The sequence below is a fragment of the Bufo bufo genome, chromosome 6 (assembly GCF_905171765.1).
Source record: "Bufo bufo chromosome 6, aBufBuf1.1, whole genome shotgun sequence".
NCBI lineage: Eukaryota > Metazoa > Chordata > Amphibia > Anura > Bufonidae > Bufo > Bufo bufo.
Genome location: NC_053394.1, coordinates 232,454,903 through 232,469,080, shown reverse-complemented (window position 1 = coordinate 232,469,080; position 14,178 = coordinate 232,454,903). Strand labels below are relative to the sequence as shown.

The window sequence follows — 14,178 nt, the reverse complement described above, 5'->3', positions numbered from 1 at the left end:
CAATCAGTGTTACCGAGCACTCGTTTCTGATCTGACTGAAGGAGAGCTGCTGACTGACTCTCTTCCTGAAGCAGACAGCCCCTTTTAGGAAGGCTAAGGAAGACGCACTATACGCTCCTGGACTCTGCTTTGGGAAGGGGTGGTCAAAACTGAGCAACAAGTATGCATGTGCACATTTCTGAGAAGAATAAATAATTGAAAGGAACTTACAGAGCCTTCTCAATGGCACCAATTTCATTAGACATTCCCAATCCATAATAACAAAGCGCCCCAAGACCAATCACAGCACTTCCAGCAACAATCAGTCTCCCTGTTGCATCAACTGAAGAAAAGAAAAATCATTAATATTTATATCCATTTATAAAAGCACAAAGTAAACCATCCTTTATTGATTATTAACCATTTTATCATTATAAAATAATAAAAGAATGTATACCCACCCATTTCATCCTCTGCCACTCGGATCCTGCCTGTCGGGCTGTAGATGTAATATGCCAGTATACTCCACATGACCACTACACCCAATTACTGGTCCCAACGGACTCCCACAAACCATTCAAAGAAGTACTTGTTAGAAGGTTACAGGATATAAACTGTTGTGAAGGTTATATTTTTTCAGGTGGCTGTAGATGTGAGTTATCCACCCCCTTCTGGTCCTCAGCTGTGTCATGTGACCGACAATGACTCTCCAACAGTTGTGTGTGGACAGGAAATGAATTTCTCTATTCATTCCTCTGAGACTGCCATTGAAGCTCCCATAGGAATGAATGGAGAAACTTACTTCCTGTCCACACACAAGCTACTGTGTTAGTTGGAGAGTCAGGGCGTTGGTCACATGCTCACAAAGTGGAAAACTTACAAATACAGTTACCGGTGCAAATATTCCCTTCACTACAATTTACATCATGTACCTTTCTAACGGGACAAAGAATAATTTTTGCGGGAGTGCTTTTTTAAAGGGGTTTACTAGGAATAATTACTTTTTATTTAATGACTAGCTCTACCGGTGATGTGCTACTTGTGACTCTGCTCAATAAGGGCTTATCCTATTGCCCTACTATGTTCATAGACTGGTTTGAATACGAGGTTGATTTGTATATGTTTTTTAGACGTTTAAGGCTCAAAGGTTTTTTTTCTGAAAAGGATGGTAATATCACTAATGAGGGGAGGGGTGATAGGGACAACATTATGACCCTTAAAGAGTTTAATCTCTCATTAAAAAGCAGGTTCCAACCCCCGCCAAATATAGAGGTTATTGAGGCCTATATAGCATTGGTCAAGAAAGGTATGCAAAAATTAAGAGAACAATCTCAGATTAGATTTAAATCTAATCTAACCAGGACAGAAAGAGAAACACTTAACAAACTTAGCAATAGGGATGAAATAACCATTAAGCCCGCCGACAAAGGCGGAGCTATCGTCATCATGGATACGGTGAAGTATGAACAGGAGATACAGAGACAACTGGATGATGCCTCGGTGTATCGCCTCGTCGACCATGACCCTAAATTCGAGATTTCTCGTAAGATTAGGCTCCTGGTCGATGACGCATATGCCGAGGATATCATTGACAACTCATTACATGACTACCTTATCGTAGTGCATCCCGTGACACCGGTTCTGTACACCCTGCCGAAGATTCATAAGGACAGAGTTGATCCACCAGGACGCCCTATAGTGTCTGGGATCAACTCTGTCCTTTCACGATCGGCCATTTTTTTGGATGGAGTACTCCAAAAATATGCTATTGATGCAACGTCCTATGTGAAGGATACCACCCATTTCTTACTTAAGTTAAGGGAGTTGACATTTCAGCCAGGGGACACACTGGTCTCATTTGATGTGGTCAGTCTTTACACCAGTATTGACCATGACAAAGGACTTGAAGCAGTTAGGTATGCCTTACGCAACTCAGAGTATAAACCTGTTATGGTGAATTTTATTCTGGCGTTGCTAGAGATCATACTAACGTGCAATTATTTTAAGTTTAAAGATCAATTCTTTGTGCAAAACAGGGGGACCGCGATGGGGTCTAATGCTGCACCGGTGTATGCTAATATCTACATGTCCTATGTAGAGAGTTCGTCTGTGTATCCATCCAGCTTCTTCAGTAAAGTGAGGGGCTGGATGAGATACATAGACGATATCTTTCTTATATGGACAGGTACTGAATCTGAATTGGAGGCATTTAATGAGCATTTGAATAACATCCACCCAGCATTGAAATTTACTAGAGAGTCAGTTCCAAAACCCAATTACAATTTCTGGACACACTGGTGTGTGTACAGGGGGATGTATTGGGCACGGACATCCACATAAAGAATACTGATAAGAACAATATCTTGCAATATGACAGCTCACACCCACGAGCAATGATAAAATCGCTCCCCTATAGTCAATTCCTGCGAGTACGCAGAATAGTTAGTGATGAAGAAAGGGTGGAGGTCAGATTGCAAGAGATGAACCAAAAATTTATCAGGAGAGGCTATCCCCTACAATTGACGAACAAACATCAGGATAGGGCTCGTAGGATGGAGAGGGAAATGTTGCTCAAGAAAAATGAAAATAAAAACACAGATACAAGCCAGAATCCCCTTTGTATCTAGGTACACAGCAATGAGCAGACAGGTTGCCACGGTGATCAGAAAAAACTGGACATTGCTTACTCAGGCATTTCCAGATACCCCAGAATTCAAAAATCCTCCCCTGTTTTCATACAGGAGAGGCCCCAATGTCAGGGATAAATTGGTACACACAGATAAACCCCTGAATGTACAACAGCATAAACAAACAGGATGTTACCCATGCCTAGGCTGTTGCCACTGTAATAACATGGCAAAAGGTAAAACATTTGTACATCCGCACACAAGGAAAAGATATGAGATCAGGCAGTTCTATACCTGTAATTCAACTCATGTTGTGTATATCCTTCAGTGCCCGTGTGGGCTCCTTTATGTGGGGGAGACCACACAGGAAGTCAAAAAGAGGATTACACAGCACAAGTCCAAAATCCGCAAGGAAGCCCTGGACCTTCCAGTACCGGAACATTTCCACAAATTGGGACACAGTGTGTCACAATTAAGGTTCCAGGTAATAGATGGAATACCACCACTTAGGAGGGGGGGAGATCGAGAAACCCTTCTAAAACAATTGGAACTTAAGTGGATATATAGGTTAAATACACGGGAACCAAGGGGACTCAACAGGGACTTCAACTTGGGGGTCTTCCTGTAAGGGATCCCTGTTTCTTTCACACAGTATAGATGAACAAACTCTTTTTTGTTTTTAGTAACTAAGTTTTGTGCCCAACAAAGGTTATTGTTGTGAGGATTTTATGTATGGGTTTCACTTAACACTTCTTTTTATATTTATTCTTGTCCCCCCATAGGATGGACCTCACCGGGACTATCCCTGATCCGCAAATTTTCCCATGCTGACCCCGTTTAACTCAGCCTGATATCTGACATTGTATGGTGCTTGGGTTTGGCAGGCGGTGGTAAGTGCATGACGTTGGTCCATGGCCACTGAACATATAATGATGCATGAGTGGACAGCCGCGGTGGGCCACCTGGACTGTTGTCACTTTGCGGTGATCGATCCGTGTGGTGCCCTTAGCGACTGAAAATAACCCTGAAAAGTGTACACATGTCTCATCTGATGTCACGGATGGGGACATGTACACTTTTATAAGGAGAAGTATGCATGGGTATGGGGTATCCTCAGGAAGGAGGGAGAACCGAGTGAAATCGGTATTCCACCTGGAGGAACCACATATAACATTTAGGGACTTGAACCCGTGATTTAATAGAGTAATTTTAAATGTTACTGCCTGAGGACCGATGACATTGACCTTTCCACCCACCGCCACTCACCCTTTCACTATCTATATAATGAGGAGGTAGTATGTGGGGTAACGCGGATGATCCAGCAGTTTGTTGTGTCAATAGCCGCGTCCCCATGGTAACTACCTGCGTCATGACTCGGGTCATCTGGTGCGATGCCGGGAAGCACTTTTGCCTGTGGATACTGACAACAGATGACGCGATACTTGAAAAAAAATTTCTATTGGCTGATGGTAGGCGGGCACGCATGCGCAGTGCGACTTCCGGGACGCTAAGAATACTGCGGACATGGGTTAGAACCCCGGGGACGTCACCTTAGGGTAGGAGACAATGTTATTATTATATAGAAGTGTATATGTTTATATGTCACTAAGATTGTTCACCATACTGGATCGGAAACGATCCTCATTATTATGACGATGTATATGTATTTGGATATAATTGGATATATCACCTCACCTGGGGAAGCGATGGCTCCACCCACTTTGTATGGTATAAAGCACATACAGACTAAATTCATTTTGTTGCTTGAGAAAGACCGGGTTAGGTCGAAACGTCGCACCATCTTGCTGTATATGGAATAAACCACCTTGGATTTATCACATTGACAAGTGCTGCGGATTTCTTGTATATCTACTTGTGGCCACGTCACCAATGAATCTAGTCAATGGCTGCAGCAGAGCATGTGAATATAAAGCGCCAATGTAAACATTACGGGGACTGTAACATGGACACAGCAGAGACAACGCAAAGGACCGGAGCAGCAGGGAGCAGGTAAGTATCAATTTTCTGTATCAGGGGGAAGGGCTGTGGGCATTACATAAAAAGTAATTATTCCTGGACAACCCCTTTAAGTCTAGTGTTTGTATTAGTTACTACAAAATATATGCATCAGAGGTCAAAATTATCTAGAAACTGTAGAAATCCTAGTCAACTCATACTTACAACGTGCTGCTGTTCCCACTGATGGCTCCAATGCTGCTTCTTTGACTTCTTCACGTGCGGTCTTTGCACGACGCATACCAAATCTAGTTTTAGTGGAATAACCCTGTTTAAATAAAATACACAGCATGAGAAGTCTTAAGAATCAGGTTACATATCCAGATAAAATGTGATTCAATATGGTCAATTGTAGTATGAAAATGAATATAAGTAAGAATCTAGAAGATTAAATATGGACAACCACGGCAAAGGTCAATGTCGTGGTCACTGAAAAGTGAATTCGGGAGATATGTATATATATATATATATATATATATACATACATATACATATATACATATATACATATATACATACACACACATATATATACACACACACACATTCAAAAGGTTCTATCAGGACTGTCCCTGTCCATATGTGCTATAAGGAAATATGGAGATGTCCCCCACAAGTGTCAGAGAGAGTAGATGGTAGAGGGGAAATGATCAAGGTTGGTAACTTCTCATTTTCATGTGATGAGCACCCCTTTAAGGCTAGATCACACATGACTACATGGGTTTATATGCTAAGAAAATTTCCTGGTGTATACATCTAAAAAAATCCAAATAAATCTTTCATGCTTTATTGATCCATGTTAAAATGCTCACAAACAGTACCTGTTGCACTGCACTACCACTCACGTGTTTTGGATGCAATTTACATTCTTACTCATGAATAGGGATGCCCATCACGTCTGAAACACATAAGACGTAGTGCAGTGCAAATGTACGGTTTGTGAACATGGATCAATAAAGCATGCACGTTTTACTCCTGGCACTAGATTTATGTGGCTGGACTGGAGTGGGGTCCGTGCTGCCGGCATCCTGTAGTGCAGGTGAAGCTGGTTTACGGTTCTCATACATCGAACACACTGACTAGAAAAATGTATTAAGATTGGTGTTTTATAGTTCATTCTTAATCAAAAGCCTGATGGCATTAGAGTTGTTGCGATACCAAATTTTTTATCAGATTTCCATACCATAAAAAAAGTATTGCGATACTCGATACCACGTGAAAAAAATAAACCAAAAAAGCCACGTGCATTCCACATTTAAAAAAAAAAAGAAAATGACGAATCGCACAGTTTTTTTTCCTGTTCCGGCGTTCACCGCATAGATTTTTTAAAATATTTTAATAGTTTGGACTTTTCGGACATATCGATGTTTTTTTATTTATTGTTTATATGTTAAATTGGGAAAGAGGTGATTTCTACTTAATATTTTGGTGGCTTTTTTTCAACTTTTTTTTTTTTTTACTGTTTATTTAATAACTATCCTAGGATCTTTTCATCCCTTGTCCTATTCACCCCGATAGAGCTCTATTAGGGTGAATAGGACTTCACACTCTCCCTGCTGCTCTGTGCATAGTACACACAGCAGCAGAGAGATTACCATGGCAGCCAGGGCTTCAGTAGCGTCCTGGCTGCCATGGTAACCGATCGGAGCCCCAGAATTACATTGCTGGGGCTCCGATCAGAAGCTGCCAATGCACCACCAATGGAGGAGGAGGGGACCCTGTGGCCACTGCCACCAATGATTATAATACTGGGGGGGGGCGCACTGTGCCACCAATGCTAATTAACCTTTAATACAGGAGGCGGGTATTGGCAGCAGATCAGCGGCAGTTAACCCCTCAGGTGCGTTAACTACCGCTGATCACAGCTCCCTGTCAGAGGCAGGATGTCGGCTCTGCAATTCTGCTGCCAGCACCCGCCTCCTGTATTAAAAAGTTAAAGACGACCTTATATGGCTTCGGACTTTGTTAAGTAGCAGGCTACATAGAGCGGCGCCCAGGGATCTCCCTGCACTTACTATTATTTCTGGACGCCGCTCCGTTCGCCGCTGTGCCCCCGTTATCTTCTCCTGCTCCGTATGCTAATTACTACTATCGGAGCAATGGGGAGGAGACATCAGCTTCTCTCCTGGGCGTTCCTTCTCCCTGGCTGTGACGTTCTGCTACAGCCAGGGAGAAGGAACGCCCACCAGAGAAGCTGATGTCTCCTCCCCATTGCTCCGATAGTAGTAATTAGCATATGGAGCAGGAGACAGTAATGGGGCACAGCGGGCGAACGGAGCGGCGCTCAGGAATAATAGTATGTGCTGGGACATCTCTGGGCGCCGCTCTAAGTAGCCTGCTACTTAAAAGTCCGGAGTCATGAAAAGTCCTATCATTGGTGGCGTAGTGCGCCCTCCCCTCTCTCCCCATTGGTGGCAGCAGCAGCGGCACAGGGGGGAGGGAGAGACAGCTTCCTTCTCCCCTGTGCTGCTGAGGGAACACGAGCGCGCCAACAGCAGCCCAGTATCAATACCGGGACAAAAGTATCGATTGGGTATCGAAATTTCGATACCCACAACAACCCTAGCTGGCATAAGATGTGCCACATTTGGCATATTTTCAGCTATCTGTTCACTAGAAACTATATTAAGCTATAAAATTTAAGGCAGTGAATTATAATGTGTTAGCCGAGGAAGCTGCGACCCTTCTACTAAAGCCAGCCCAATTATAAAAAAGTGATCCGAGTGGTAGAAAATGTCAAAAAGTCACAGGTTTCTACTCAACATTCAGCTCATGCAAAATCTGCACTAAGCAGTTTCCGTAAGGCCGGCCACCTGAGGTCTGCACTTTGTCCCAATATCACTGCCGAAATGGTGAGACGGAACAACTCAGGGTAACCTTCTTTTCAATGTGTATAAATAATCACATGATAGGTGATCACTTGCATTGTGTCCCCAGCTTTGAACGGAGGACTGCAGCATGCACACTGCCACTACATTAAAGGGGTTGTCTCACTGCAGGAAATAGCATTTTCTATGTAGAGAAAGTTATTACAAGGCACTTTCTAATGTATTGTGGTTGTCCATATCGCTTCCTTTGCTGGCTGGATTAATTAATGGTGGTCGTACACTATAGGCAAAAGTGCCAACCTCTCTGGTGGCCGGGACCATGGGAGCTCACATAGACTGGTGCTTTTCTATAGTGTGCAAGCACAACCACCACTGCTGGATTGCAAGGTGGTCGTAGCCATGGAAACAAGTAGTGTATAATGTGATGGAAAAAGGAATCCAGCCAGCAAAGGAGAAAATACATTAGTAAATGCCTTGTATTAACTTCTTCTACATGATAAATGCTATTTGCTGAAGTGAGACAACCTGTTAAATTCTGTGGAAATGTCAGCGCTGTACTCCGCTGCTCTGGTTCTCCCCACAGACCCACATCATTGGGCTCAAAAGTATACTTCACAAGACCTCTGAGGCCAGTAACTGTATATGGGCACATTACCACTGCAGCTATGTATAGAAAGCCCTGCAGGGTGGGCCAGTATATTGGCGCTGGAGCGTTGATAGCGTTAACACTTGAAAATCAATACATTTACAGTGGCTCTACCGACTATGAACTATGGTATCGGTGCTCACTCCTCGACACACCGACTGTCTATTTGAACAGTAAAATTGAAAATAATTGAGTGGAGGGCACTCTTATCTGGTGTTTTACAGAATTATCCACTTGGATTAACATAAAAAGTTTATTACCAAAATAAGGCACATTTAGGTGCACCTGTGAGGCCTGGGCCTTATCAGTCTTGGGTGGGACTCACAGCCTCCTCCCATTGCAAGCATGGCTGCATGCTGGAGCTAACTGGGAGTTTGCTGCGAGTCAGACCTTAGGCTACATTCACACTGGCGTTTTGGTTTCCATTTGTGAGATCCGTTCAGGGCTCTCACAAGCGGTCCAAAACGGATCAGTTTTTCCCTAATGCATTCTGAATGGAAAAGGATCCATTCAGAATGCATCAGTTTGCCTCCGTTCCGTCTACATTCCGCTCTGGAGGCGGATATCAAAACGCTGCTTGCAGCGTTTTGGTGTCCGTCTGACGGAACTGAGCCAAACGGATCCGTTCTGACACAAAATGTAAGTCAATGGGGACGGCTGACACAATTTTGCACAATAGAAAACGGATCCGTCCCCCATTGACTTTCAATGGTGTTCAAGACGGATCCATTTTGGCAATGTTAAATGCAAGCGGTTGTATTATCGGTGCAGATTCGTCTGTGCAGATCCATGACGGATCCGCACCAAACGTGAGTGTGAACGTAGCCTTACACTCCTGTAATTTGCCCACTGGCTCCTGGTATTGCCCATACGGCACAGGTAGGTTAGCGTTAGGTCCCGAGCTACTTGAGATACCTTGGCGCGGTGCTAAGGCTCAGATAGGTCCTTAATATAAGGATATATTGGTCTAACTTCTCAATTTTAACACCAGTTTGAGGGTTTAGTCATATTTGGCTGTTTGCATCCACAGTAGTGCACCTTTCTTACTAATGTTTATTTCATACAGCTATTTACATCCACACATTTTTCGATCTTGTGTAGGATGTCTTTTTGTGGTACTTGTGGTCCGCTGCGGGCATCCTCCACTGTATGCATTTCTGCTGGGGATCACCATTAGCAACGGGCCACAAGTGCGGGATCTGCCCCCCAGGGTATAGGATTCACAACTGCATATGGGGTTGAGCACTTGCTGCCTTTTAACACCACACCATTTTTTGTAGTTTTTATGACCAAACGATTATAACTGGGTACATGTAGATTAAAAGTTCATAAAAATACATAATGTATGTAATTATGTATTTTTATGAACTTTTAATCTACATGTACCCAGCTATAATCATTTGGTAATAAACTTTATATTAATCCAAGTGGATAATTCTGTACAACACCAAATAACCGAGTGCCCTCCACTCAATTATTTTAGATTTAACACCCGTTTTGTATTTGATCAAAATTCCTAATTCTTAATGATCTCATATAGCCTACACTGAGGGTTGCGTTGCCTGGCTTACGCGAGTAACAATTTGGCAAGTTGATGCTTCTATGAAAAATTGTCGATCACAATATCAGGATTCAGTTTATACTGTGGTTTCCATTATAGCGCTTTTTTCCCCTCACTGAAACATTTAAATAAATTAGGATGAAATCAAAGCAAAACCCCTAAATATATTAAATTCTTCTAGTCTTCTTCTCAAAAACTGGAACCCGGCCCCTATACAGGCACCATTAACCTCCATGGAGAAGAGCTTTTCCAAGGCATTAACTTCTTACCTGGTTCGGCTGCAAGAGCCATTGGTTTGTCTTGAGAGCGGTGTTCCTTAAAGTTGGTGCCGGCTGAATCAGCGCTGGGCGGATGAGCGTGGGAACGCTTTTAAGGCATGCTAGCCTTACAGCAAACATCTTGTGTCAGTTTGTGTGCAGAGGCCTTAGACGATAAACCTGAAAACAACACATATTTACAACAAAATTTACTAAGACTACTTACTAATATACGTTTTTAGCAGTACTAAATGCTTCTAAAAAGATAAAATAGAAAGAAGGAGAGGGGACACACTGTAATAAAATGTGTGGATAAGGCCCCATTCACACGACCGTGGTGCCGCCGTGAGCTTGTTGCAGACCGTGGGCGTATGCACTCCGCATCGAGGTGCGGACACACGGGGGACCACATTGTTTAATGTAAATGGCAACTATAAAACGGTGTGGGCATTAACACTGACAAAACAATGCGCTACGAATAAATTTCAGATCCAACGCGATTGAGTTGTGGTCATTCCCAAATTGACAGGTATCGCATTTCACCCTTTGTAACGCAGCGAAATCCACATGAAACTCACGCAGATTGAGTGCAACAAAATGCACCGTCACTGGTTTTCTGACTGCTTTACAGCCAGCACAGGACTAGGGAGTAGTGTTATACTAACCAACGCCTAGCACGTCACTAATCTATGTAATGTACATCCCAACATAGCAGAATATAGCCTGTGGTTTCTTCTAATATAGTGAAAATACATTATAATCATTTGTATTTATAACCAGAAATGATACAAATATAAATAAGCATCTATATGACAAAGGTATATTCATATATACACTCAATATACTATGCACACAAATATATATTATATACACACACATGTACGAACGTGTAAAGACATACATATATTAATATAGGAATGAACCTATTTAACAAAATATATAATCAGGTATATATAACCACAAAACTTACCCACAAGCTCCAAGAAACTCCAGCACTCTGAACACACTGCGCAGGCAGTGACACTCTGATGTAAGCGCTCAGTAACCTTCCCGAAGCTTCCTGGCAGCCGAAGTCATCACGCTGGGAACGCCGGGAAATGTAGTAGTTGACGTCTTGCTGCAGCTGCAATCAGAGTACAGGAGACTACAAGAAAAACTTCAAGTCCCAGAAGTCTGTTCGACGTGCGTCAGGCTCTGCTGTGTAGGGCACGGCGCGATAACAGGAGAGTTACGTAAGGCACGCTTGTTAGCGTGTTATTGGTGTGTGGCCTGGGATGGTTCCAGACGTTTGTACCTGTCTTACCGTTCAGCGGCCTCTGAGGATTCCTGTCAATACGGCATAGTGCAGGCCTCTCAGAGGTGTTATAGCCGTATACATTTCGCTTGGCTTGTGCCTGAAGTCATTTTCAAATCGCAGAATGAATGTCATGTACAGTACTAAACCGCAATGTTGTGTGGCACCTGTTAAACGAGAGAGTCTGATAACCTGGCGCTTTTCTCAGACCTGTGTAAGCATCTGGGAGACGGCTGTACCTTATTTGCTGTCTGCAAATATCTGGAGCAGTTGTTTAGCAAAATCTTCTGCATGTCCGCAAAAAACAGACAGAGTACGTTTCCGTATACATCTTTAGTAGGCCTATTGCACACGACCGTATGGCTTCTTCAGTGTTTTGCGGTCCGTTTTTCACGGATCCGTTGTTCCGTTTCCGTTGTGTTTCTGTTCCGTTTTTTCGTATGGCATATACAGTAATTACATAGATAAAATTGGGCTGGGCATAACATTTTCAATAGATGGTTCAGCAAAGAACGGAAACGGAAGACATACGGATACATTTCCGTATGTGTTCATTTTTTATGCGGACCCATTAACTTGAATGGAGCCACTGAACGTAATTTGCGGGCAATAATAGGACATGTTCTATGTTAAAACGGAACTGAAATACGGAAACGGAATGCATACGGAGTACATTCCGTTTTTTTTGTGGAACCATTGAAATAAATAGTACCGTATACGGAACGCAAAAAACAGCCAGTAAACGGGGGGGAAAAAACGTCCGTGTGCAGGAGGCCGTATTTTGCAGATCCGCAAATAATTAAAGGTATTTTAATCCCTTAGGGCTCTTTCACATGGGCGGAGCCCATACGGGTAATCTGCTTCGTGAAAGAGAGCCAAGCCCCTTTCCGGACAGCAGAGACACGGAGCATTAACATGATTGATAATGCCAGAATATGTTGTATGTGGATGAACCCGCGCTGACTCTGAAAACAGTCCTATTATTCGAAAACGAAGGCTAATTATCATATAGTGTGGACTATGTATAGAAAGTGGCCGCTGGTGGTTATTATCGTTGTATTGTGGAATCCTACTTGGTCTCACATTCATATACATTACTATGTATAGTGTAGAGGATACTTGCCCGTCACTGCGCTGTCAGTTCTGTCCGGGGAATCTCCCTTCTGTATTCTCTCCCGTGTGCTGGTGTCTTTTGCTCCGGCCGGTAGCTGCGCTCTCGCAGGGGGAAGCGGCGTTGTTGTTTCCAAGGGAACCTTCGGTGTGACGTCACACACTGGTGCTACGGGTGCCTCCCGGGTCCACAAAGCCTCCCTGATGGATAATGCTCTTTGCCTCTCTGTGATCTTTTTACTACAAAATCACGGTGACAACTTTATCTCTCTGTGATTTTGTAGTAAAAAGGTCACAGAGAGGCAAAGAGCATTATCAATAAGGTTAATGCTCCGTGTCTCTGCTGTCCGGAACGGGGCTTGACTGTCTTTCACGCAGCGGATTACCCGCACGGCATCTGCTTGTGTGAAAGAGCCCTTAGTGACCACGTGCATTTTTTTAAAAATTGCATTCCAAAAGCTATAACTTTTTTGTTTTTTCATCAATGTACTTGTATGAGATCTTATTTTTTGCAGGACAAGTTATAGTTTTTAATGCACCATTTTAAGTACATGTAATGATTGATTAACCCCTTCTACCCCAGGCCAGTTTTCACCTTCCTGCCCAGGCCATTTTTTGCAATTCTGAGGTGTCACTTTATGTGGTAATAGCTTTGGAATGCTTTTATTTTTCCAAGCCATTCTGAGATTGTGCCACATTGTACTTCATGACAGTCATAAATTTTAGTCAATTGCAGTTTTTATACATAACCAGGTCGACCTAGTATTCTAAATATTAAAGGGGTTATCCCATCATAATGATCACTGTTAAATCTGTTAATGGGAATCTGTCACCTGCTTTTACCATTTTAAGCTGTCATCATCGCCATGTTCACTAAAGTTCCTTATTTTCAGCAGTCTTCTTCTTACTTTATTTCATTTTGTCCTTTTGATAAAAAAGCCCTTTTTATGATATGCTAATGAAGCTCCAAGGTGCCCAGAGGGGCGTTTTTTTACCTCTCCGGTGCCCAGTGACGCCCCCCTGCAGTGCCCAGCCCCCCTTAATTTGAATCCCAAGAACGCCTCCTGATCCTCAAATAACCTCCCACACCCCGGCAAACGGTTCCGCCCCCTCCCCACGTCATCATCTACCTTCTAGAAATTCCCCGTCCTTCTTCCTGTCGGCGGCCAGAAAACTTGCGCCGGCGGCCTGCGCGATCATCAAGCTCCTGAGGGCAACAGCCTCAAAAGTCTCACTGGGCATGCGCCAAGCCCAGTGATGTAATCTGAGTGCTGTTGCCCTGAGGAGGTTGATGATCGCGCAGGCCGCCGGCGAGAGTTTTCTGGCCGCCGACAGGAAGAAGGACGGGGCATTTCGAGAAGGTAGACGATGACAAGGGGAGGGGGCGGAACCGTTTGCCGGGGTGTGGGAGGTTATTTATTTGAGGATCAGGAGGCGTTCTTGGGATTCAAATTAAGGCGGGCTGGGCACTGCAGGGGGGCGTCACTGGGCACCGGAGAGGGAAAAAAACGCCCCTCTGGGCACCTTGGAGCTTCATTAGCATATCATAAAAAGTGCTTTTTTATCAAAAGGACAAAACAAAATAAAATAAGAAGACTGCTGGAAATAAGGTACTTTAGTGAACATGGCGATGGTGACAGCTTAAAATGGTAAAAGCAGGTGACAGATTCCCTTTTATGATTTGACAGTGATCATTTTTGTAAATATATTTGATTAACAAATTCCCACCGTTTAGGATAAAATTCATCCCCACTTACCTCATTGTTGTCATTCGGTCTCCCCTGGTTACGGCCACCTCTCTTCTCAGGAATCCCGGTGGCCGTGCTTGCGCAGAAGACTCCTTCTTTTCTCCCGGCCGGG

At 43.5% G+C, this 14,178-nt stretch overlaps 1 protein-coding gene across 2 annotated transcripts in view; it reads right to left on the bottom strand.

Annotated features, from left to right (window-relative positions):
- GHITM (growth hormone inducible transmembrane protein) overlaps positions 1 to 11,003 on the bottom strand; it is a 43,993-nt gene extending 32,990 nt beyond the window's left edge. Inside the window, exons 1-4 of one of the 2 annotated variants that reach the window (XM_040436324.1) lie at positions 10,885 to 11,003; positions 9,927 to 10,094; positions 4,788 to 4,890; positions 211 to 322 (exon numbers count right to left, since the gene is read on the bottom strand). In XM_040436324.1, coding sequence (XP_040292258.1) covers positions 211 to 322; positions 4,788 to 4,890; positions 9,927 to 10,055 — 344 coding nt within the window. In that variant the 5' untranslated portion in view covers positions 10,056 to 10,094; positions 10,885 to 11,003. The remainder of the gene's footprint in view (positions 1 to 210; positions 323 to 4,787; positions 4,891 to 9,926; positions 10,095 to 10,884) is intronic. The other variant, XM_040436326.1, reaches the window with a different exon arrangement.
- Between the last annotated feature and the right edge of the window lie 3,175 nt (positions 11,004 to 14,178).